A 26,542-nucleotide genomic window follows, 5' to 3' on the forward strand; every position below is an offset into this window, starting at 1 on the left:
TTAAAATACATATGGGGTGCTCGGTTCGACAGCACATAGGCTAAAATTGGAATGATATAAAGAAGGTTAGCATGGCCCCTGCGCAAGGATGACATGGAAATTCGTGAAGCGTTCCGTAGTTAAAGTCCAGTAAAATACGTCTATGGGATTGTATAACGTTGCCTAGAGAGAGCGTCTGGAGAAAGGGTAGGGTGCAGAAATGAGCCCTTGTTAGTTGGTTGTGGCTAAGCTGTGGTCCACTGGGGTCTGTGTGAAGTCCCACCATTCTGTAACTGCACCATCTGGGCAGAAACTCGGTCACATTGCCAGCCCCTGAAAGAATGCTTGGCAGGAAGTAGCACTGCAGTACCTAGCAGTGCTACTTGGTGGGCTTTGTTGAGATATAACAAACTCACTTTTCATGTCCACTCAGTGAGGATTGACCAGTGTATACAGTCCTGTAACCAGCGCCAGTCAGGCCATCTTTCTCACCGCAGGGTTTCCTCGTGCCCCGTGCGGTCAGGCCCCACCTCCCCAGGCCCTGACAACCACCGATACGCTTCCCAGCGGTATGGTTTTGCCTGATCTAGAATCCCATATACATGGAAGCATGCCGTCCGTGGTCTTTTGTATCTGCCACCTCTGACTTAGCAGAAGGCTTGGCAGACTTCCTCTGCAAAGATTCAGTCAGTAAACATTTTAGGTTTGCAGGCTCCAGGGTCTTTGCAGGAAGTGCTCAGCCCTGCTGGTTGCCACAGGGAAGCAGTGTTTGACAGTGTAGAACTGACTGGGTGTAGCTCTGTTCCAATAAAACTTTGTTTAGAAAAATAGGCAGAGGGCCGGATTCTGCCAGCGGCTGGTGTGCTGACCCCTGACTTAGCATAATGCCCTGCAGATACGTGTCTGTGGTTGCGTGTAGTAATCCATTCCTTTTAGTACGGAGTAGCCTTCTGTTATGTGGATGACGGTCCAGAATTTGTTGATGCACTCATCAGTTGTTTCTAGTTCTCGGCCTGTATGAATAAAGCTGCTGCGAGCATTCACATGCAAGTAATTGTGTGGGCATGTGTTTTCGTGTCTCTTAGAGTAAATACCTAGGAGCGGAATTGCTGGGTCATGTGGGAAATGTATATTTAATATTACAAGAAACTGCCCCCACTGTTTCTTAAAGGAATCCTACTATTTAACCAACAATGTGTAAGAATTTTAGTCTTGCTGAGTTCTTTTTTAAAATAGTTTACTGATTTTTAGAGAGAGAGGAAGGGAGAGGGAGAGAGAAACATGGATATGAGAGTGCAACATTGATTGATTGGCCGCCTCCTGCATGCCCAACTGGGGATCGAGCCCCCAAACCCCACAACTGGGGCATGCGCCCTGACCAGGAATCAAACCTGCAAACTTAAGTGCACGGGACGACACCCAACCAACTGAGCCACCCCGGGCAGGGCTTTCTGAGTTCTTTTAAATGTTAATGGATATAAATGAATCAACAAAAATATATTATTAATAGTTCCTAGTGTCAGATTTTTTTAATGTGACTGTTTTATGATCACTTATTCTATCTTATGGCTTCACCATAGGTTATTAAACCAGCTTCCCATTATTAATCCTTAAGACTGTTTATCCAGTTTCCTGTAGAAAACCCCGCAGCCTACCCCTGTGCGGAGGGCTCCGCGGTCAGTGGCGCTCTCTCTTTCCTCCTGTCAGTTACTTGCCACCGCAGGAGCCTTTACGAGTCAGCAGCTTGGGGTTTGGGTTAGGAATTGGAGGAGCCTCATTTGATGTCACTTTGAGGTAGCTGATCACCCCACCTCCTCGTGCATATGCTGGGGAGTACCCTCAGGCCGATGCTGGATTTTTCTCTGTCGGTCCCCCAGAGTTTTACGCCTCAGCATGTGGCCAAATTAATTTTTGCCTGGAAAGATTGTAAGTAGGTGTTTGACATATCTATCTCAGTTTTTATTTTTTAAAAAATCTCAGTCAAGTTTCATAAACCTTCACTGTAAGCCGGGTCACTTCCCACTGAGCTCTCTGGTGCCAGCATCACTTGATTTGCTGTTTAGGTTCTTCACTGTAATCAACGCTTGTGCTGGGCCCGCAACCACACAGCCCGGGCTTCGGCGTGGCGTGCTCGTGCTGAGGCCGCTCTGCAGCTGGATGCCAGTTCCGATGGTTCCTTGTGGGTGGAAGTGAAGTGGTGCTACCCGCTTAAGAGAGAACCCCTCTGTGGGAGAGGATCTGCAGAGAGATAGAGGCCCTGCATCCCCGGGAGGCAGGGCCCGAGCCGAGGGGTCCTGCAGAGCTGTGTCCAGCGCCAGGGTCAAGTTTGGGGCCTGTCTCAGTAACTCGAGCCTGAAACGCCCTGGCCATGTGATTCGGGTCCTCGGCGTCAAAGTCAGAAGCCAGTCCCCTGCGTCACCACTGACGTTACAGGAGGACGAGGTGGGAGGCCAGCGGGATCCTCTTCTTCCTGTGAACCACAGGGGCCGTAAGAGACGGACTTGCCCGCCACAGAGCTGGTGTTGCCAGCTCTCACTCGTGCCAGGCCCTGCTCGAAGCACCTTCCATGTCTCAAGGTCAGAGGGAGCTCAGTGCGATGGCCCAGCCCACAGACTTCAGACTGGCTCGCTCGCTCACGAGCCCAGCGAGTGGCTGGTCCCCTCGGAGACTCCACTTCCTCACTTTGAGAGTGAGGACCCGGCCACCCCGTGTCCCAGGGCCGGTGGGAGGCGTGACTGCGTCAGTACATGAGAACTGTCCCCCGGGCCCTGGCAGGCGGTGAGCTACAGAGGCATTAGCTCTTACCCTCGTGCTCTATTACTCATCTCAGGAAAGCGGCGAGATAGGTGCGTGGTTTTCCCCATTCACGGATGAGTCAGATTCGGCACAGAGAGCGATTTTCCGGAGCCCGCAAGGCGAGGAGGCGGGAAACCGGCCGGTCTGCGGCTGGCACTGCTTCCTCTGCTGCTGCCCGTAAGAAGGCGGTGGCCCTGGTGTTCGATGTCACCGGCAGGACAGCAGAGCAGGGCTAGCAGGACAGGGCTCTCTCTGGCACTAGGGGCGTGGACTTCCCCCCCCTGCCCCCCCCCCCGGGCGACTCCACACACCCATTCACTCGATGGAGCTCAGCAGTGGGCTGGCGGCGTCTTCTCTTTGGAGGAGGCCTTGCTCAGTAAATGGCATCACCGTCCATGTCTTCTGTGACGTAAGGCAGAATCCTGCATTATCTGGCCTTCAGCCTCTCCTTCCTCCCCTGCATTCAGTCCATCATCGCTTCCTGTTGATTGTTATTCTTAAAGTAGCTCATCAATCCTTCACCCTTTTCACCTCCAACGCCACCTCCACCCTCCCAGCCCGAGCTGCTGCCACCCACCACTTTCTCACCAAGCTCCCGTCCATCCGTGCTCTGTCCCAGTCTGTCCCCTGCAGGCTGAGGTACCATGCAAACCTGGTCATCTGTGCCCCGGCTGAACACCACCACCTTCTCATTGCAATTCAGACCCATCTGACTCCCAAACCGTCCTCCTCCTTACGCAGTCCTGCCTCCGTGGAGTCGGGAGCTCGGGGGTGTAATTGAAAAGCTGAACAAAGTTAGACTCTTAGCGTCGAGTGGAACCGGGTTTCCTTTGACCGCCTTTATTAAATTTCTGCCGCAGATAATTAGGTCCTAGAATCTGACCCCATTACCAGCGCCGTCGGCAGGACTCAAGCTTTGCACAAAGATGTATAGTGTCTGGCCTTTTTCTTGGAAAGGCCAAGTATATCGCAATAGAAAAGTGAGAAGATGCATGTCATGGCAGCCTTTTCTCATTTCCCCACAATCTTCGTAACTAATCCAGCGAGGTTTTTCTTTTCCTTCTCTCTCTCTCTCTCTCTCTCTCTCTCTCTCTCTCTCTGTGTTTTTTAGTATTATTGGTTTGTTTTTGGCATAACTGAGTCCTTAGCTGATATCAGCAGGTTGAGCCCAAGTTTGTTAGAATTGAGTGAAAATGAAAAGAATTAAAATCACCAGCATCCAGTTCACTTGCCAAGGTGCGTTTGAAAAGGCCCTCAGTCAGCAACTCGCCAGCACCGAGCTGGTACCCTGTCTGTTTCCCTCTTACCCGTTTAGTCTCACCTCTTCCGGGTGTGCCAGCAGGTTGCAGGGAAGCTCGGCCAGGGAAAGTGAAGCGGAGAAGAGCATTTAAAAAAACGCACCCCGAGTGGTCCTCGGGGAAGGTAGTAAGCGGGTGGGTCACCTGGGATGCAGTCAGGCGCTGGCTTTCCCGTAGAACTGCAGGTCGCCTTCCCCCAGTGTGTACCTTGGGTTTATTTTTAAGTCAACGTAAGAAATTTCGGGATTCGTATGAGGCTCTACGGAAGAGAAATCCCTTTGTTCATCAACAGCGAACGCTGGCCCGTGGGATCCACTGTTATCTGGGTGTTTGTGTGAAAAACCTGTGCATTCCGATAACGCGTGCCCTGAAAGTATTTTATCTCAAGAAAAATTGGGGCATACCTCTGAGGGAGCCCAGATTAAAACCCGAAGGAAGAGATTACTGGCCTACAATCCAGGGAGTTTGACAGGGCCTCCCAAGGTGAGAGATAAGAGAAGGCTCCACAGGGTTTGTCTCACTGCGAGTTTGTGCAGAGGGCTAAGATATCTGAGACCCAGAGATTGAGGAAAATCTATGTTTTTAATGGGAACTTCCCTGAGAAACACGTGGAGGTTCTACTGTTTAGAGCCAGGGTAGGACACCTGGGAGAGGGGCTGGTCATCATTGGCCCCGGGGCCTTGAACCCAGTAAATCCCAGCTCTGAGCAGCTGGGACCAGTGGACCAGGCCTCCTCTGTCCACCTGCTGGGAGCAGAGCTCTGCGGGGCTCCTGGCTGGGGGAACAGGACAGCGACGTCAGCAAGGGGGCAGCTCGATGGGCTTGTCTGCAGGGGCCTGGCTGGAAGGACACAGGGGACTGGGGGAGCCGGGCAGTGACAGTGGGGCAGGGCTCCCCTGTGCAGAGAGCACCCCGTGGGTTTTCTGTAGGGACTCGCAAATGCCTGAGCCCCAAAGACTGCACCCACTTCTCTGCGCAGAGAAGGAACCAGGGCGAGGGCTCTGGTCACCTCCATGCTCTCAGAGGACTTTCCTGCGAGCCCCGAGCCTGAGGTCAGGAGAGAACGGGATGTCTTCGGTTTCATCAGGTGGTCTGAGCAGGCAGGTGCGACTCCCGCCTTTGCAGTGCAGGTGGCTCCTTCCAGAACCTTAGCCCTAACCTTCCGCTTCCAAGTCCTCCCAATCCAGTCACTCACCTAGAAATGTGAGCTCATCCTTTAAACTCAGAACAAAAAAGGTGTCCAAATCCATAAAATGTCCTTGGGCTTCAGGCCAGTTAGGATTTCCTCTGCTCTCATGGCCATTGTCTGTTCTGCTATGATGATCAAGGGACAAAGGATTACCGGGCGGTGGGACCTCCGCGTTTCCCTGGAGGAGACAGGTCCCCCATGCCTGGCAATTAATAATAATAATAATAATAACAACAACAATAGCACCACAGCCGGCCCTGGTCTAATTGCATATGGTCAGTCTCCACAGCAGCCCCAGGAGAAAGGTTGTGTTGACCCAGTGTGACGGGTGAGGACATGGGGGTTGGATGTGCTATGCAGTTTGTCCGCGTCACAGAGCTGTGGACCCGCAGAGCGGGGTTAAGGCCCTGCAGGCATCGACTCCCACTGCTCCACAAGCCCGTGCTCAGCCGGAGGAGGGCATTCTAAGGGGCCCGAGGAGGCCGGGGGCAGCGGGGATGCCATCCTCTGCGGGTGCCGTGCGCATCGGCCGTTCAGTGACTAACTGCTGGCTGTCAGGTGGGAGCCAGGCCACAGCCCAGCACCTGCCTCTGAGGAAGGGCCTCCCTGTTCCCTGACGCAGTGGAGCTCCCAGGGCGGCTGTGGGCCGGGCTGCTGCGGGGGAGAGAGGGAGAAGGAGTTTCCCATGTTGTTTCTGCATCAGCGCGTTGGGAAACTCGGAGCGTTCGGCTGGCAGGGTGGGGGAGGCTCCAGCGTTTCCTGTGGCCTGCACTCTGGGTTCTGAGATAGGGAACTGGCCTGGGCTCGGACTCCTCCTCTGGGGATGTCAGCACCCCTCAAGGCAACAATGCTTGCAGGGGGAGGGAGCCCGGGGGAGAGGGGAAGGGGCTGGGAGGAGGGGAGCCTTCAGCATTACAACAGCTGAAAAGGAATTTGAAAAGCAAATATCCAATCCCGGAACAAGGAGGGAAGTGTGAGCCTGGGTTTGTGAGATAATGAACTTTCCATTTGAGATGCTCCCTCCTCGCAGCGCTCCAGGCCAAGCGGGAGAACCAGCGCGGGGCTCTGGTCTCATCTTATTTTGGCCTCCGAGCGCCTCCATTGCTGGCTCTGGCGATGGGAGCAGTGAGTGGCCGCTGGAGGAAGCCCTGGGCGTTTCCTGTGCGAGGGATTCTGGATTTTAAACAGCATCTGTGGCCTGAGTGATTCCTCACCCTTAAAAGAACCTCTGGATTCGCTTTTAAGGAAAGAGTGATTCATTCCCTTGTCTGAGCGAGATTTATTCACGTACGATTGGCCATGCCGTCTGCTCGGGACCCGAGGCGCAGAGATGAATGAGGTCCATCGCCCTGTCCCTGGGGAAATCGTAGACACCTCTGGCAGAAGGTGAGCGGGTGCCCGGTAGGTGCACTGCAAGCACCCAGGAAGGGGCAGCTGCTGGCAGCCGGGAGCCGTGGGGTCAGGGGATCTCTCTGGGGAGCTGGCACAGGAGACGGGCATTGACCTCTAGGAGAGGGAAAGACCGTCCAGGTAGAGGGGTCATCGTGACCCCTCAGGAGGCAGGGGAGGCCGTGGTGCCTGAAGTGGCAGCTGCTAGGCGAGGGGAGGGAGCCAGCCTCAGTCTGGGAGCTCACTGGCCTGCCGGGGCCCACGCACTCCTGGAGAGGACCCTGCCAGGGCCGATCTGGGGCTGGCCTTCCGTAAGCTGTGCTGCCAGCAGCCAGTGCAAGAGGCAGCGCTGCCAAAGGACTGCGGGTGATCTTAACACCTATTGCCACGTCTGACTTACAGTCCTTGCCTGTGTCTGGGGATGGGCGCAGGGATGCAATTGGTGGGGAACGGTGCCCTGGGCATGCTCAGAGGCAGGCTGTGCAAGGTTTATGTGCTCTACTCCCCGAGTCGCCCTGCGAAGATTTAAAGCAAGAGGTGCGACATGCGATTCCAGCTATCACTACTACAAAGGCTCCGTTTCTCTCGCTATTGATCGGCGGCCAGTTTGCACAGTGGAAGCTGCAGGTAATTGAAGGTTTGCTGCCCCCGGGGAATTGGAAAGAGTTGCTCAAAAGAAATGGGCTGCTTTCCTGGAGACGGTCCCACAGATGCAGGTGCTGATGACCCACACGGGCCTCAGGTCCGGCGTTTCCCCGCCACTTTCCACTGCGCGTTTCTGGCCAGGGCTGTTGGGCAACAATTCTTTCTTCCTGAAAAACCAAGGAGGCAGGCGGTCTCAGTGCATCATTTCCCAAAGCGTATCCCATAAGAAACCAGTGCCACAGACGCATGGGGAGGGAGGCGTTTTCTGGACACGTACATGTGGGAAATATTGTACATTGCACATGAAGATTTCACAGTCTACATCTATAATAATAAAAGCGTAATATGCTAATTAGACTGGACAGCCGAATGACCTTCCAGACAACCTTCTGGACAAAGCCGGGCCTGCGAGGGCCGAGCCCCTTGCACAAATTTCATGCATTGGGCCTCTAGTATTTTATATTAAAGGCCCGGTAAGTCCCATAGTAAAGGAACCTTTCAAACTGTGGTATAGTGATAAAAACATACTATGGAATCCGACAGATGCAGACTTGATAGTTGAGGCACTTGGGCACCAGCAGAGCCTGAACGGTGGGCCAGGTACGGAATGTCACCTGGGCGGAACGTCCTGGGTGTGTAGCAACCGGCAGAACTGGGAAAACGAGGATTATAGGCGACACCTTACCCCCAGGGTGAGCTTTATTCCCCTAGCACAGTGGTTGGCAAACTGCGGCTCTCGAGCCATATGCGGCTCTTTGGCCCATTGAGTGTGGCTCTTTCACAAAATACCACGGCCTGGGCAAGTCTATTTTGAAGAAGTGGCATTAGAAGAAGTTTAAGTTTAAAAAATTTGGCTCTCCAAAGAAATTTCAATCGTTGTGCTGTTGATATTTGGCTCTGTTGACTAATGAGTTTGCCGACCACTGCCCTAGCATGTTGCTAGGCATTCGGTTAGACCCTCTTAGAGAAGGAATAAGGGGCCGGAGAATAGCCTCCTATGACTCCCATACAAGCTCTAGCACTGCCACTCCCTTAAGCATTTAGCCCTCAGGACAGCGAGGTCCTGATCAGCATCAAATAATCTTAGGAACAAGCCTCGGGTCTGTTGACCACAGAGACAGAGTTCTGGTCAAACTAGAGATAGCATCTAGGTCTCAGCTGTGTTTCAGCTCCAGGCCCAGAAAAGCAGCAAAACCAGAGGACATGACGCCATGGGTGACATCAGGACTAGATTCAGTGACCATGGACCCCTCCCCTAGCACGGACCAATTAGAGACCAGGACCCTGAGAGGACACACCTGCAAAGCTGATGAATATTCTACTGAGGTCCTTCCCTGACACGTCCCCTACGGCCCCTGCCTTTGGAGAACAGATAAAAGCTCTTAAGACAAGGGCCCAGCATGCCAGCTCTCCCTGTCTCAGGAGCACCCCTGCGCCTTGCCCGTCGTCCCTCAGGTGCGTTATCTTTCTCCTAAGCTCCCCAGGCCCTTCTTTCGCCTCTGGAACTTGTTTCCTGAGTTCATTCAGCCCTGCTGGCTCACTGTTTTGACTTCTGTGATTTTCTAAATAAACTTCTTGTGTTGAGTTCTTGGTTCTGAATTCGTTCTCAGCCGAACTGAAGGAACCGAGGTCTAACTGCCCCGTTAACAGTCAGAGCCCTGGCTGGGCTCCACCTGTGACTGTAGGAGGAGGGCAAGTTTCGGAGTCTCTGCATCTCTGTGTCCCTGTCTGGAAATGGCTTAGGAATGGGACCTATTTCATAAGGTGACTGTGAAAAGTACATAGTGTAGGGACTGTTAGTCATTTTTAGGTTGAAGTCCATGCAGTGTTTTACAGGAGATTTGACTATCTTTTTGCATTGCATTAATTAATATGACAAAGGAGCCGTGTTGGGTGGGCAATGCCAGACTGAGAGGAGTTCTGCGGGACCTGTGTGATTTCTGCTCCCAGGCCCGGGGAGGCAGGGTGGCTCGAGCCCCCAGGGCTCCGTCAGAACTGTGAACTGCAGGCACCTGAGCTCGAGAATTGGGGAGCAAACTCCGGTGTCCACTGGGCTGCCAAGTGGAGCGTGTGACTGCAGTGTGTGTTTTGGGTGTCAGTCATGTCTTCGGGGAATGGCAAGTTTCTAACGCAGGCCGGCAAACAGATGGGGGGGGGGACGGGGGGGGGGGCTATCCTTGAGCTGAAAGCCATGAAGAAACAGCAGACACAGAAGGAGCTAGCTCTGTGCTGTCTCCTTTCTGCTTCAAAGGGCTCTGGTCACATTGGGGACCAGACACTTCTCTGTTGTGGGGGCTCATCCAGGGAATTGCGGGGCGTTTAGCAAAGTCTTTGGCCTCTACCCACTAGATGCTAGTAACACCTCCCCCTTTGTGACAATCAAACATCCCCAGATGACAGATGCTCCCTGGGGGACAAAATCACTCCAGCAGTTCCCCTCCCAGAATTCTGTTGTAAAGGAAATTGACTTTCATAAAGGACGTTTTCATTTGAAAGGTGTCCCTTTTGTCTCCCAACCAGGAAGAGAACTACTTCCAAGTCAGCTCAGCTCCCTCCTGAGAGCGCCTCAGAGTGAACAACAAACCTGACTAAGTGCCCCTCTTGTCCTACATTTCCAGGTCACCTTTGGGCAAAGTACACCCCGCCAGAAGCCACCCTGTTCCTTTGTTCAGCCTCTTCTTCATGCCTCATCCCTTGTGAGATGATGCAGAAGCCCTGAGTTCTAACCACCTCTTTGAGTTACCGAGTTCTCCTGAGCTTTGAGCAGGGCATGAGTAAATCAGCACTTTTTTTTCCCCCCCAGCTAATCTCTGTTCATTGAATTTGCAGCGTCAGATGCTGCACCGAAGAGGGTTGAGGACAGGTTTGTCCCTCCTCTGCGCGGTGCACAGAGAGGAAAGGAAAGGCTGTTTGCAGGGGGGTGTCAGGGGCCCTTTCCCTGCCTCCCTCACCTGGATGCCCAGGGAAAATGCTCTCTATTTCTTTTCTATCAGAGACCACTCAGCGTTTAAATATGGGACTTGTGCTCCCTCCCTACTCTCCCTCTAATTGTTACAAACCTCTTATCTGTCGCCAGTGGAATTTGATGGCCAGTGGGCCAGAGGCAGCTTTCCTGGGGAGGAAGGGAGGGACAGAGGAGTTGAAGCAAATGGTTTCTCCAGCTGCTCTTTCCCACTGGCCTGCCGTGTGGCCTTCACGGGCCCATCTGTCAGGCTCCTTCGGTGACGTCGTGGGGCACACGGGTCACCGGGACAAGCGGGTTTTCCCATTGCACAGCTCCCACAGGGACATCCTCCCGCAGGCTTCTCTCTTTTCTCTCTCAACAGGTTTGCTTGTGTAATAGAAAGACCAGACATAGGACAATAGGGTTTAAAGCCATTGTGGGGACCCAAAACTAATCCTGTATGGAAATTTCAGAAAAATGTACGGATCAGGTATTTGGGGATTTTTATGAAGTGTGCTCATTGCATATTGTTCTAATCAAGCTGTTTGGAAAAACATGTAGCAATGTTACAGATATATATATATATATATATATATATATATATATATATATATATTTAATATATTTCTATTAATTTCAGAGAGGAAGGGAGAGGGAGAGACAGAAACATAAATGATGAGGGAGAATCATTGATCGGCTGCCTCCTGCACGCCCCGCACTGGGGATCCAGCCCACAACCCCAGCATGTGCCCTGACTGGGAATCAAACTGTGACTTCCTGGTTCATAGGTCGATGCTCAACCACTGAGCCACGCCGGGGTTGTGATCTGTAAGAGACTACAGGGAGGTGCATTTCCAGCACATTCAGAGACATGGAGGATTTGGGGCATGAACAATGTGCAGACAGAGACAGATTTCTAGATGGGAATCAAGACAGGTTCCTCTCCGTTGTCTTGGAAACATGACCCAAAGCTAAGGAGACATCAGAGGAATGATAAAGAGAATTTCAGCTTGCTGAGGGGTTACGGAGTCACATCTAACTGACGTGTAGAGTTTGGTAACTGACTCCCAGATAAAAAGTACTTCTTCATCTCATTTAATTCAACTGTAAGCCATTTGACATGCATATGAAGGCTGTAGAATCTTTAAATTGAATTTTTTATTAGATTTGTTGGGGTAACATTGGTTAATAACATTATACAAATTTCAGGTGAACAGCTTTATAACACAACAGCTGTATGCTCTATTATGTGCTCTTGTAGAACCTTAATATTATAAACGGAATAAAGTAAATCAGCAGAGAAGCCGGCCGTTGTACAATTCCACACCCGTTTCCTAGTTGCTTCTGGGACTCCATAGACAGTTACCTGACAAGGCAGAATGGTTGGAATGTCAGCCAGCTGTGGAGACCTCCCATTAGTGGTTCTTAAGTTTTAGTTTGCATGAGAAATGTTCTATCAGGCTGTGCACACAAGTCATGTAGCTTATCTCTGCAGGGCAATTTTGACAATCCCAGACGTGGTTTTGCTGCCAGTAGCTCTGATGAGATGTGGGTGGGGGAGAGGATGCCTTCAGCTGACAACCCTGTGTGACGTGCCTGCCCGGCTGGTAGGACTGTGGTCAGGGTGGGCCTTCTGCTTGCTGCGCTCAGGTGTGGCAGGGATAAGGCGACAGATCCACGCGTGCCGTGTCCAGGAGGCAAAGGACACCACCCTGGCTACTCCTGGCCAGGCACTGGGCCTGGGTGTTGGTGATTCTCGGAGAGCCTGATGAGACCCTCTGTCTTGCGTCAAGCTCAGCGACGGGTGGCCTGGTCATTAGTCATCGGCCCGGCGGCCTTGGTAGCACTACTTCCCTGGAGGATGATTTTGCCTTCAGAGGACATTGGACAATGTCTGAGAACATTCCTGAGCGTCACGACCTAGAGGGGCTGTGGATGACCATGGGTGGAGGCCAGGGATGCTGCTAACCATCCTACAGTGACGGGACGGCCCTACAACAAAGGACTGTGCCCCCCAAATGCTCACTGGGCCAAGGGTGAGAACTGGGCTAGAAACTTCCTTTCCTACATTTCATCGGAAGCAGCAGCGACTGTATCTAGAAGCCTGGAGAGCTAGCTGACGCCTCATGGAAAGATGAGTGCAGGAGGAAAAGTGGGGGCTTCTGAGGATGGCGGTGTGGACCTGCATTATTCATTCTGCAGTTGTGCGCCTGAGTCCGCCCCGCGGGAGCCGGAGTGCCCTGTCCCTGCTGGTTAGTCTGAGGGAAAGTGATGAGGTCTAATTCTACTTGGTTCAGTGAGTTCCCAGGGTGCCCCCACCTGTCTGCGCTCAGTGGCTGCTGTGTACACAGCTCCCTCGCCGCCTCTTCTCCATGGAGACCCAGGGGGAGCCTCGTCATTGTGTTCTCGCCTGCTCACCAGGTTTTGTCGGAACCGCTTGGAGAAATCAATACCGGCCCCAGGGGAGGCGAGCACACTTGGCTTTTGATTCCTGGAAGGCTGGGTGACCTCTTTCCGTGCAACCCTAGACTGTTTTGTGCGCACCAGGAGGGTGCGCCCAGCCCATTCTTCCTTCTCTTATTTATCCTGTGGCCCCTCCGGAGTGTGGGCTCTTTGTGTTGAGTAGAGTTACCTGAGAGTTTGTTTTCACGGTGGAGCCTGTTTTCTTAATTCTTATTCTAGGGCGTGTAATTGAATCTGGATCCGGAATTGAATGGTGCCCTGCAGACACAATACAGGGTCCTTAGAATTCACAACTGAGGGAAACACTGCAGAGACAGGAGGAAGGTGGGCGCCAATCCTCTTTGCACCTGGAGGCTCCATAATTACCTAACCAGTCTGGTGTGGACTGGTCACTTGTTTCCAAGTTTTGGGAATTGCAACCAAAACCACTGGCACTGTTATGGTTTAGTTAATAATGATTCTTGAGGAGACATCCTCCTTCCAGAGGAGGGAGATTCTACATTGCATGTCATCACACACTTACCTTTGCAGGGCAATTTTGACAATCCCAGACGTGGTTTTGCTGCCAGTAGCTCTGATGAGATGTGGGTGGGGGAGAGGATGCCTTCAGCTGACAACCCTGTGACGTGCCTGCCCGGCTGGTAGGACTGCGGTCAGGGCGGGCCTTCTGCTTACTGCGCTCAGGTGTGGCAGGGATAAGGCGACAGATCCACGCGTGCCGTGTCCAGGAGGCAAAGGACACCACCCTGGCTACTCACACACACACACACACACACACACACACACACACACACACACACATTCATCTGTTGAATCATGTGAGTGTTTGACCTGTTGAAAAATATTAAATTAGCCTGGCCGGCATGGCTCAGTGGTTGAAAGTCAACCTAAGAACCAGTAAGTAGGTGATGGTTTAATTCCCGGTCAGGGCACCTGCCCAGGTTGCGTGCTCGATCCCCAGTGTGGGGTGTGCAGGAGGCAGCCGATCAATGATTCTCTCTCATCATTGGTGTTTCTGCCTCTCCCTCTCCCTTCCTCTCTGAAATCAATAAGAAAAATAATTACAAAATACTAAGTTAAAAGGTCACCCTGCAGGAGATGGCCGGGCTGGGAGAGGGTACCCCTAACCCCTTGTATCAGCAGCGCTGTTCCATCAAATGAGGATCCAGGATCCGCTCTGAATGGCCTGCATCTCCATCGCTCAGTCCCCTCCGGGAAGGTGCCTGGTGGGAGCGGGCCTTGGGGAGGGGGTGCATTGCACGTGTGTGAACCTCGGGCCTGGCCCCTTCCCAGTGACATCCTGGTTGCTATAGTGCAGCTCTGTTTGTGACACAGAAAACACTGCAGAGAAACGCTGCTTCCTGGCCTGACTTCCTGGGCAGTCTGTCCTTCCGGAGCTGTGAGCGCGGGCTTCCGTGCGGCTCTGGACGGAGTGAGGCCAGCTCCCGGGACCCGGGCGCCCTCTGAACAGGACCCAGGGGTAAGGGGCGCCTGCTAAGGGCGCCTGCTTTCCCGCCCAGAGTCACAAAGCTGTCCTCCCCGGGGCCAGGTCCCCTGGCAGCTGGACTCTAGGGCGTTGGCACCTTCCCCTCTGTCTTGTCTCCTCCGAGCGGCCAGGGGTGCAGTTGGCAGCTGTGTCTTCTGTCCCCGAGCCGTTACTTGTACCTAAACCACCAGTGAAAACAGGAAGTGATGAAGCAGGCCCGCCTCCCGTGTGCTCTGAGCGACCTTCTTTCTCTTTGTCATTCCTCACCAGGGATAGACACGTGTGGCCATCCGCACCGCGGGAGCCCGGGGCACCAGCGTGGGACACGGCTTCACCATGCCGCCCCCCGCGGACATCGTCAAGGTGGCCATCGAGTGGCCGGGCGCCTACCCCAAGCTCATGGAAATCGACCAGGTTGGTAATGCGGGGAGCGGTGTGGGGTTGTTCTCGGTGTCCCTTCGGTTCTGGAATTTTCGCAGACATTGATGGCTCTCTCCCCCTGGTCTCTCCCGGCTGTGCTGAGTCTGTGCAGTAATAGTTGCAGTGTGGTTGGTTTCGGTCCCACACACAAGGGCGATGCGTGGCTGCTTCACTCCCCAGCATCTGTGTGGATGGGGTCAAAACAGGGCTTGTGGCCTGGCCAGCGTGGCTCAGTGGTTGAGCATCAGCCTATGACCAGGAGGTTAAAGTTTGGTTCTTGGTCAGGGCACATGCCTGGTTGTGTGCTCCATCCTCAGCGTGGGGCGGGCAGGAGGCAGCCGATCAATGATTCTCTCTCATCATTGATGTTTCTGTCTCCCTCTCCCTCTCCCTTCCTCTCTGAATTCAATAAAAATATACTTACTAAGAACAACAACCAGGGCATGTGTCTGAGGCTGTGACAGGAGCAGGGGCAGTGGCCTGCGGGCTCCAGGCCAGCACTCAGCAGGGGCTGCCCCAGCCTGCCTGGCGGGGACTCACGGACACGTGCAGACCATTTCATCGGGGGCAGCACAGAGCTTAATTATTTGAATCCTGTTTCTCTTCGAATTTGGCCGGAGCAGCCACGTGCATTGGAGTAAGGGCTTGCTAATGAAGTGAGTGTCGTGGGGCTCAGTCTTGGATCCCAGACAACTGTAATGTTGAGATTAGTGTAAACTGCACTGTGAGTCTTAGATATTGCCTGGCAGGTGACAAATACTCAGTGCATGTTTGCGGAATAAAAACCGTATCGTGATGACTTAAAAAGTGGTTTTACCTAGGCAGGCCTCCCCTTGCTTGGATCTGGGCAGTTCCTTGGTGTGGCTGGCACTTGCTGTTTTATGTTTTAGTACAGGTTATCTCGGAGGGTTACCTTGCCCTCCAGAGCAAGTGATTCAAAGAAAGGGGGGCTGAACCTTAACACGCAGTGAAGGGTTTCAAAGAGCAAATAACACAGGATCCAGACGGCTTTCGGCCTTTGCAGAGTTAGGGTGCCGTGGCAACTCCACTTTTTATTTATGTTCTTGAAATTATTTTATGATTATAATCTGTAGTGAGTTTTTTTTCCTGGTCAGATTTTATTGTCTGGTTGAAGGTTATATAACCTTGTGTGGATCCAAATAACTCAGTAAAGTAAGTTCTACACAGCAAGTCAGAGTTAGTGGAGCTTGTGTGAATGTAAGACAAGGTAAATGTTTAGGGTTAGTGTCCAAAAGGCCACCAGGCCGGCACGCTGTCATCCTGGCTGCTCTCGGAGGTGGCTCTGTGTGACTCCAGAAGCCGCCACTCGGGTCGAGAAGCCCGCCCAGCAGTTTTCTATTCATTGTGCCAAATGGCTGTTTGCCCTTTTCCCGCGCTGCTTGAGAGGGGCCACAGCTGACCGTTCCTTTACCCTGCGCCGGGGCCTACGTGGTCAGACTCGGCGTAGCCAGGAGGGGGTGTGGCAGCAGCTGAGAGAACCGCGCTTCGGTGAGGTGGCAGCTGGCTCCTGGGCTGGCGCGATGCTCCGGTGTCATGGACCCGGGTGCCTTCTGTCCTGTTGCTCTGCCGCCTCCGTGGGGCTGAGGACAGTTGCCCGGGCATCACCTGGGAGCTCATTAGACATGCAGGGAGGGGGAGCCCACCTCAGATCTCCTGGCACAGAACCTGCATTTTAACAAGACCCAGCTGGTAGTGCGGCGCTGCACACCTGGTGCCCACGACGGATTTCTCAGGAGAACCACCTGGGGCCCCATCCCAGAGCTTCTAAGTCAGAGATCCCGGGAAATGATTTCCTCTGGCTTCTGCCCCGGCTGGAGCGGTTGGGAGTGTCTGCTTTAAGACAGCAACTGCTGCTCACGTTCCTGGGTCCCGTGGAGGCAATGTCCTGCCCCTGCCCTGGGGGTGGCCTTTGCTGTGTGTGTATTAATAATTAGAAAATAAATTTAAAAATATTTGGGGCCCAGCCAGTGTATCTCCATGGTTGAGCGTTGACCTATGAACCAGAAGGTCATGGTTCAAGATTCCCGGTCAGGGCAAGTGGTGCTTGGGTTGTGGGCTCGACCCCCGGTAGGGGCCGTGCAGAAGGCAGCTGACCAATGATTCTCTCATCATTGATGGTTCTATCTCTCTCCCTCTCCCTTCCTCTCTGAACACCAAAAATATATTTAAAAAAATAAAAAATATATATTTTGGAACAGTTTTAGGTTTACAGAAAAATAATGGCAGCCCAGGGCACCCGCCTGCTCCTGGCTCCTCTCTGTTTGATGGATGTCCTTGTCCCCGTGTAAGCTTTCAGTTGCCTACAGAACACAAGCAAGTGCTGGGGAGACTCTCCAGGGTGAATCTGAAGGGGGGTCTGAGGGGCTGCCGACTGGGGGAAGCTGTTTCATGTGGAAGAGAGGTCATTAGACGTGTTATTTATGTCCCCGAGCACGGAACTCCATGCTCTCCACACAAGGAAACGGATCTCGCCTCCTTTCAGGGAAGGTGGGTGCGGGCCGTCTCGGCAGGCGAGGGTCCTGGCCGTCATTTCCGGGAGGCTCAGTGCGCCTCAGACACACCTGGGCCAGGCGGCCAGGCAGCAGGGCCAGGCCCAGGGGCTGATGGGAAGAGGTGCAGACACACCTGGGCCAGGCGGCCAGGCAGCAGGGCCAGGCCCAGGGGCTGATGGGAAGAGGTGCAGACACACCTGGGCCAGGCGGCCAGGCAGCAGGGCCAGGCCCAGGGGCTGATGGGAAGAGGTGCAGACACACCTGGGCCAGGAGGCCAGGCAGCAGGGTCAGGCCCAGGGGCTGAAGGGAAGAGGTGCAGACACACCTGGGCCAGGTGGCCAGGCAGCAGGGCCAGGCCCAGGGGCTGATGGGAAGAGGTGCAGACACACCTGGGCCAGGCGGCCAGGCAGCAGGGCCAGGCCCAGGGGCTGATGGGAAGAGGTGCAGACACACCTGGGCCAGGAGGCCAGGCAGCAGGGCCAGGCCCAGGGGCTGATGGGAAGAGGTGCAGACACACCTGGGCCAGGCGGCCAGGCAGCAGGGTCAGGCCCAGGGGCTGATGGGAAGAGGTGCAGACACACCTGGGCCAGGCGGCCAGGCAGCAGGGCCAGGCCCAGGGGCTGATGGGAAGAGGTGCAGGGTTTCCCCCTGAGCCCTGCAGTCCTTCTCTGGTGCTCCCAGGCTTTCCTAGGGTGCTGCAGCCACAGCAGCTGGGATTGAGCTGTTTTCACTGTGGAAGCTCTGGGGAAAGATTTTGTTTGAAGTAGGTCTACCACAATTTAAAAAAAAATCACGAACGAGCCTTGAGCTTCCTAGTGATCTGAGATTCAAGTCAGATTCCTTAACCTGACCTCAGGGAGCGTTCGCGATCCCCGTGCATCAGCCCGAGTTTATATTGCCCCGGGACCTCCTGCACCTCTCAGGAGCCCGTTGTTTTGTAGAAGCTGCCCCCTTACAGGTGCGTCCCTGCACCTTTACACCCGTTGGAAATCCCTGAGGCTTTGTTCTCACTAACAGCGAGCCTGCTGACTCCCTCTCTGGTAAGCACATGGGGGGAGGTAGAGCTGCCTTTGAACTCAAATCCTTTGTGATCATGTTATAATACAGCCATTTCTCCATCCTTCTCATTTCTTACACCATTCCTGGCTGGTAGCTTTGATTTACAGTTAATATAACCTGTGGGCGTGGATCCTAAGCCCCTGGCGGTCAGCCTGTGTTTTACACACACTTGTGTCCTGGGGTCCATCATATTGACCTCAATTTCTGGCTTTCATAGTGAACAGTAAGGATGAGAATGGAGCTTCAGTGTCCGCCCTTCTCTAGACAGAAACACTCCACGGCACCCCTCCCCTGGTGGGGTTGGGGATCTTATTGCCCTGAAAGAAACTCAGCTGCCTGTGCTTTTGGGCAAGTGTGTCCCAAACCTGAGGTTTTCCCTCTACTGTCCTGCTTGTGTTGTATATTTAAGACACGATTCAAACTGCATGGATTTCATGTACCCAAGACCTTTGGAAAGCTTACTGATTGCACAAAGCACATTTCAGTGTCTGTGCTGGACATCGGAATTTGGCATCCTGTATGTAATAATAGTCATAGTAGCAATACTAGCAGGTGCCATCTGCCCAGCACATGCCGTGTGCCAGGCGGCAGGTGCAGTGCCCGGTGTGGAGTGGTGTATCTCCTAGCACAGCCCAGCGAGGCAGGCTTTACACTTCCCCGTTCATGATCGTCAGAGGCGCCTTCATTTGCCTGGGATCACACAGCTAGGAAACGCCTGGTTTGAAGCCAGCACGCCGTAGGACTAAAACCCAGGCAGCGTCTACTAAATCATAAATCTGGTTGGTAATTCTTTCTTAAATTTATTTCTTCTCAGCTTTATTGAGCTATAATTGACATAAAATTAAAAGATATTTAAAGTGTATATCCTGGTGATGTGATGTATGTCTCCGTCGTGAAAGGATTTCCCCATTCGAGTTAATTAATATATCCACCACTTCACGTTTATGGTTTCTTCCCCCTCCCAGCCCTCTGAGTGAGAACATTTAAATTCTGTGCTCTTAGCAGATTTCAGCTATGCGGTACAGTCATCAGCGGTGGTGACTCTGTGTTCCATGAGAGCCTTACTCATCGTGTAGCTGAAGGTGTGTGCCCTTTCACCAACCTCTGCCTATTTTCCCCACCCCCAGCCCCCGCCCCTGGCAGCGCCTCTCCCGCTGTTTCTATGAGTTTGACTTTATTTTAGATTCCACCTGTGAGTGATTCCAGGTGGTGTTTGCGTTTCCCTGACTTAACGAGCAGTTCTTTTTGCATCTCCCCATCTCTCACACTTCCACGCGGTGGCTCCTGCCATTCACATTTGAGCAGACGCCCAGCGTCGCCACGAGGCCTGCTCCATCCACTAACCACGTGACTTTCATGGAAGCAAAGAACAATTAGAGAAAATGTGGCCAGGGGTCCGGGTTACCACCCAAGGAGCCTACCAGGAGGGGGAGAGAGCATGGAAGGCTGGTTTCTGGGAGGGGCCGTCTGGCCCGGCGCCCAGGAGCATGGACGTTGGGTGGACTGACTGGGCCTGGGGATCTGGGCTGCGACTTCAGTGCTGTGTGAGTGGGGACAGCTCCTGCTCCGTGAGGAGCATTGGCCACACGCACACGTGCTTTCTGGCATCTGGGCCTTCAGGGAGATAATCACTCAGCACTCCGCTTAGGGATGCTAACCATTAGGAGCCAATGATGGTTTCTTCCGAGTGGCACACACAACAGAACATGCTTCTTAGGTTTCCAGCAAGACTGGAACCAATCATGTAAGCGTCCTCTCCGATGCATCGAAGCCAACTCTCAGGAGAATGAAAACCCGTCATTCCCCAAACATCTCAATGACGAGAGCCCGGTCAATGGAAGTGACTGAGCTCCACGGAACGAGTTTTGAATCCAGACCTTCCAGATAACAGCACATACACGAAGAATGTGCTTCATACCCTTGACCCCACATGTAGCGGTGGTGAAGGTCGTCCTTAGAAAGGCCCCATCGCATCAAGCGGACGAGCCTGCATCTCTGGAGAGCGCGGTCCCGGCCTTGCGCTGCAGGGACTAAAAGGCACGGCTCTTCCTGGCCCTTCCTTCTCGAGAGGTCGGATACATCCGGCTGAGGCAGCCTCAGTGCTGTTGACTGTTGGGCCCGGATAATTCTTAGTCACAAGGCCTGTCCTGTGCGTTGTAGGATCTGAGCAGTGTCCTGGCCTCCACCCACTGATGCTGGTAGCATTTCCTCCCCTAGTTGTGACAACCCAAAATGTCTCCAGACATTGCCGAAGGTCCCCCGGCCCTGATGGACTAACTCAGTGGCTCCAAGCTAGCTTCTGCGTCAGAATCACCTGTGAGATGCATGGAACGCACAGAGAGGAGTATTTGGAGGTGCATTTTGGGGCGCAGGGATGCCTGTTTCTATCAAGCCCCTTGCTGGGGATGCTGTTGCTCCTGGACCCAGATTTGGAAGTCATGATTGTGACGCCCTATCAACCTCCATCTGCTGGTGACACCTGACACCCACAGTAAGTTTCAGTGGGTGCCCCAGATGTCACGTGATCCTAATAATTGCCCCTCTTCCTACTTTCCAGAGAGCAAAAACACAGCGCCAGCCAGAGCTCCTTTCATAAAAAAAGGTGTTATTCAGAGCGGCGAGCCCATTGCTGTGTGTGCTGTCATTACAAGGTCGTGTGATGCTGGGACAGGAGTAGCCAACCCTCATCTGATGTTTGCATCTGTTACATTGGGTAACAGCTATTTCCTCAACTTCCTCTAAAACACAGTGACTGGGCTACTTCCCCTTCCAGTTTTAGCTCTCTCTCTCTCTCTCTCTCTCTCTCTCTCTCTCTCTCTCTGTGTGTGTGTGTGTGTGTGTATGTGATGGAGCCTGTATAATATCATGACATCTTAACGGTTGCCTTGCTTTGGAAGAGAAAGGCTGGTAACATATCTCTCCCCTTGACTGAGAGCTCAGTTTAATTCAGCAAGAACAAACGCTAGCTTTCTGCTTTCCCTCCTGAAAAAGCACAGGATTTTGGTTTGCTTTTCAGGTGGGTGGGGGTGCTATTCCCTTTCATCTACTTCCTTTGCCCAGTTCTCTCACGAGAAGCACACTGGGAAACTCAGGACAGCCTTCCCCCAACCATGTTTTCTTGAGATCTGCTGACTAAAGCATCTCATGTTGCTAGAACATTTTGTACATGTCACCCTTTGGACTTCATTTGTGTGGTGGTCAGCTGGCCATTTGTGGCAGGGTATGCAAATGCCTAGATTTTAGCATGCAGAAGGATTCTGGGTCCCCAGAGGAAGGCTTGTATTTTATCTCTGTATATTATATGTCTATGTATACCTGTACAATGTGCCCAGAACTTGGAGGAAATGTGAGCAGCCTCAGGGAAATAAAATGTGTGCTTTTCTGTTTTCCTTTTTCTAGATTTTGATCAAATGGATTTGTGAGTCCTCTAAGTCAATGGCACCAATATTGTGCTTGACAACCGCCCCGTCCCCCAAATTTCACATAGCCCTTCAAATAGCAAATCCTGTAGCGTCTACTTCCTAAATGGCTCTCGATTCTGCCCATCTTTCCCCATCCTCAAGGCTACTGCTGTAGCTACTGCCGCTAGGGGACCAGTAGCAGCTCAGTGGCCTCCCATCCTCCTCCGGGCTAAAGCAGTCTGCAGTGGCTCTCCCACTGCACTAGGATAAAATCCTTGTGGCTACTAGGGTCCTGCTCTCCCCAGCCCTAGATGACATCACCAGCCTTGCTTAGAGTCCCTGGGGTTTTCCACCAGCGCCTCTATCTGGGATCTCTCTCACCTTTTATGAAAGCACACTTCTCAGAGCCTTCATAAATGCCATTCTCTCTGAATTGGAAATCCCCCCCCTCATTTGTCTTCCTGTTCATTTCCCACCCTTCCTTAGAGAGGGTCTTTGCTGGCCCCTCAGAGTAGACGCATTGTAGCATCCATACTTACTCACTGTATGATGTTCTGCATGGACCAAGTGCCTGGGATAGGGCCTGGTACATGGTGAGTTCATAATAAATGTTGAGCAAAGGAAACAGGTGATATTTATACTTTTTCTGTCTAATGATACAGATAATTAAATATTGTGAAAGGGGGTAGCCCTGGTGAGAGGATCATCTCTTCCCTTATTCCTACCATGCATTTAAATACACTATCACATTTCATGGATTGACATTATGAAGGTCTATTTTCATCCTTTCATCAAAGACATCCGTAGTAAAAAAAACAACCAAAAGACTTTGAGAGAAGCGCTGTCAAGTTTCAAGGTGCTTATAGATGGGTCATTAATTACCGTGGGACAAGTTTGTGGTGACCTATTTGGATTCACCAACCTCATCACCATCAGGTGCTCATAATTTCCGGCGGTCACTTCTTTCTTGACTTCCTGACTCATATAAACAGCTACTTACCTTCCTATTCATCTTGCCCATCTACATGTCCCTTGCAACTCAAACTCAACATGTTCAAACACCCCTCATTATTCCTTCCTCCCCTAAACCTGTGCGGTTTTGCTTCTCTTCATGCTTTCGTTGTCTTGGTGCCATATGTGAATGCACACTCAGTTTGCTGAAGCCGAATCTATATGTCTTCCTAGACTCTTCCTCAGTTTTTTTTAATCCAATCAGTTATCTCAGAAAACTTGTCCACATCTGGTCTCCCTTATCACATCTGCTGCTGCTCTAGCTCGCCCTCTTCTCTCTAGAGGAACACAGAGAGCAAGGGAGGAAAATGAGATAGCCTCACAGGGAGACCTTGAAAAGAGTGAGAGTAATATCTACACATACAGGAGATTATGAGCACAAAGTAGGTGGCTATAAATTAAGAACAGATGGATATGAAAAAGAACCAATTAGAAATCTTAGAAATGAAAAAGTATATATACAGTAAGCAAAACATAAAAAATAAAACGAATACAGAAAAGTAAAAATGAACACATAACTTTAGAATGGATTTGGCTAAAGAGAGAATCTGTAATTTGGAGGATGGAAATGAGGAATTTTTCTAGAACACAGCCCCAGAGATAAAGGAATGAAAAACTATGAATGTGACATTGTACTTTTAGAGAATGACAGTTTGAGAATTGTTTTGTGAGAGGTAAAATCAAGAGAGATTAGTTGGATAGCTGTTGCTGTAGCCTAGGCAAGAAATGATCATGTCATGGCCCAGGGTAGTGATAGGGGGGATAGAAAGAAGTGAGACACATGTCTCATCAAGACATATGAGAAGATTAAATTGACAGGAAATTGATGATTGATTATATGTACGGTGATAAGGGAGCATAAAATGTTAAAGATGATTCTAAGATTTCTTGTATGAACATCTGGGCAAAGGGTGGTGACAGCTACCAAGAGAGAAAAAAATAGTGGAGGAATATTTAGGTGGACTCACATTCTTCATGGAAACCTTACAAATGGGCTCAAGAAAAATAAGCAGATATCTATATGGTTGGACCTCCTATAGATTTTTAAAAAATGTTCTTATTGATTTCAAAGAGGGAGAGAGAGGGAGAGAGAGAGAAACGTCAGTGATGAGAGAGAATCATTAACCAGCTGCCTCTTGCACGCCCCACACTGGGGATGGAGCCTGCATCCGGGCATATGCCCTGAGCAGGAATCGAACCGGGACCTCGTGGTTCTTAGGTCGATGCTCAACTACTGAGCCAGGCTCCTTTTGATTTTTCTTTGGGTTTTGGTACTCTGGCCAATTTGTCCACTTAAGTGGTCTCTTGGCCTCCATTCACACTTAATTATGTCACTTTGCTGCTTAAAAACCTGATGGGTCCAAATCATCAAGAGTTGTCTGTAGGATTTAGACATTTTTGCCTCTAGCTTGCCCTTTTAGCGACTTCTCTCACTCACACATATGCCATTGTCAACTCCCCCACATGAACGTGGACATCCATTTAGCCATGCCATTGCATTTGCTGAACCTCCCACCAGAAGTGCCCTAAGCGATCCAAATAGCATCTATTTTTAATTGCTTCGCTGTGCCCACAGGCAGGATAAAGAAGAAGGTTCACAGAGCCAACTCTGAGATGGACTTGGCAGGACTGGGACACGCACAAGAAGGGTGGGGACGATTAATGTTGGTTACAAGGCTATTTCCTGGCAAACTAGAAGATGATGAATACAAGTTGAAAATTGAGAAAGAGAGTTTTGGGGTAAGATTTAAGTTTAAGTTTAACTTGTACACACACAAATTAAAATTACGCGAGACAGAAGGGAACTGCAGAGAAGTTAGGGCGGGGGTGTTGATTTGAGCATCAAAAGTGAGGAGGAGGAGACAGAATCCTTCCACTGGGTATCAGAAGTTTCAGTGCTAACTTCGCATTCCATCATAATTTGTGGCTAACGCACGAGCAGGATCATCTACGAGTCTCACGTTAGTGCTGGAACACTGAGCTTTAAATAAAGTCAATCAAAACATCACTTTGTGCCAGCAACCAAGATACCCCGAAGTCTAGTGCCCTTCCCTGCAGCTTTTCTCTCCGGGCACTTGGGCTTGTTGTTCCTGGTTGCCAGGACTATGGAGCTGAGGCCGGGTTAAAGAGGAAAGGTCTAGGATTATATAGGTCTGGGTTCAAATTCTGGCTTTGTCACGTGTGTATGAGGCTTTGAGCAAGTCACTTGACGTCTTGAGATCTTCATACGGTTTTCTCATTTGTAAAGTACACTGAGAAATGGCTCTCTGGTAGTCACTCAATAACTAGCTGCTATTACTGTTGTTATTATCCGAAGAGCTGGCCAAGTGGAAATGGGCAATAAAAGTCTGGGTTGATGACCTGTCAAAGGTAAGGGAGTTTTGAGAAAGTGCATGAGGTTGTGGCCACTGTTTGCATATTCTGCCTCCCCTGGAAGAGCCTGTTTTTTCATTCTGCTAGGGCTAGGCTGTGGTTCAGGCTCGGGTTGCCATCGTCACACCCAGGGGATAGGTATTTGAGACTTGGAAGCCATGTCCCTTCACTGCTTGCTGAAAGTTATCTCAGCACATCCATTACCACTGAAGAAAGAAGGCTGAGTTGGCATTAATGCATCCATCACAGTCAAGTAAACCAGCTCCATGGCTAAGAGACAGGAAGTATAAGGGGGAAAAAACTAAATTAAAAATGGAACTCACTTCTTAATGCTCTCTTGGCCAGCAGTTCTCAGCATTCTTTTGATTGCTGTGCTACATCCAATCTCAGCTTCTTTGCAGTTAATAAACCCTCATGATCTTGTGTTTAAATTGAATCTCAACCCTAATTTGCCTTCAGAACTTATCTGGCTTTCTCATATCTCCTCACCTGGTCTGATAATCCCCTATCTATCAGAGTCCACAGTCCACAATCACTTGTTTATCCTACTCAGCCAGTCTGACATTTTAATTTTAAATCATATATATATGATCATTGAACATATTCTGCACAGCAGTTGTGAGAAGTGTAAGCCCAGAAAGAAAAGAAACTGGTTTCCACAAGTCAGGACACCTCTGAGAAGGGATATGTATGTTCATATATATATATGGTTAACCTTCCACATATGAACTAGAGGCAAATAACTAACAAGATTATTTCCCTTGAGTGCAGGGAAGAGGCCCATAAGATCTGAATTCATTCACAGTGTGAGTCGCTCATTTCCTCATGGAAAAGGACGCTGACTGCAGGGTGGGGTGGGTGGAGGAGAATGGCATGTCAGCTGGTCTCGAGTCATCTGGGAGCGCTTCCTGGCAAAGGCTGACATCAGGAAGGTGGAGAGGGATGCAGGAATGAGGAAATCGGTGGCTGTAGCTACCCAAGATATTGACATTTCGGGGAAAATTTTGTACCTTATGTCCCTGACAACATTGACCTTGGGACAATATGAAATAGCCAAGGACTAGGAAGAAGAACACAAAAGATAATTTGATATTAGTGTTTTTACACACGTTGTCTATCTAATTTTGACATTTTCTGAAATTGCACTATCTCTTCAGTTGAATGGAAATACCATTTTTTCTGAGTGGAAGTATATCTGATATCTAAAAGAGAAAGATGTGTCTACTTGTCTTTAATCCACTAATATGGTGATTTTCAACCTTTTTCATCTCAGGGCACACATAAACTAATTGTTAAAATTCTGCGGGACACCAAAAAATATATTTTTTGCCAATCTGACCAAAAAATGGTTATAATTTTGACTCATTCACACCACATGGCTATTGTTGTGTTGGCATGTTGTCATATTTTTATTTGACAATCTAAGGGAAAAGAAGTCAGTGTCCTTGACTAAGTAGTCAGTTGTTGTATGTTTAAAGATTCCTGCAGCACACCAGTTGAAAATCGCTGCACTAATACATGAAACTGCTAATTATTTATGTCTTTCTCATTTGCACAGTCCAGCAATTTTTATGAC

The 26,542-nt window shown here is 51.0% G+C and overlaps 1 protein-coding gene across 4 annotated transcripts in view; it reads left to right on the forward strand.

Annotated features, from left to right (window-relative positions):
• The window catches only part of ELMO1 (engulfment and cell motility 1), a 403,454-nt gene that overhangs the window by 56,078 nt on the left and 320,834 nt on the right, over positions 1-26,542 (forward strand). The window contains exons 1-2 of one of the 4 annotated variants that reach the window (XM_079786563.1): positions 6,580-6,648; positions 14,460-14,603. In XM_079786563.1, the coding sequence (XP_079642689.1) occupies positions 14,526-14,603 (78 nt within the window). In that variant the 5' untranslated portion in view covers positions 6,580-6,648; positions 14,460-14,525. Of the gene's footprint in view, positions 1-6,579; positions 6,649-8,622; positions 8,752-14,084; positions 14,184-14,459; positions 14,604-26,542 lie in introns of those variants that run through there. The other 3 variants (XM_079786560.1, XM_079786561.1, XM_079786562.1) reach the window with 3 other exon arrangements.

This window comes from Cnephaeus nilssonii, assembly GCF_951640355.1.
Source record: "Cnephaeus nilssonii genome assembly, chromosome: 12".
Taxonomy (NCBI): domain Eukaryota; kingdom Metazoa; phylum Chordata; class Mammalia; order Chiroptera; family Vespertilionidae; genus Cnephaeus; species Cnephaeus nilssonii.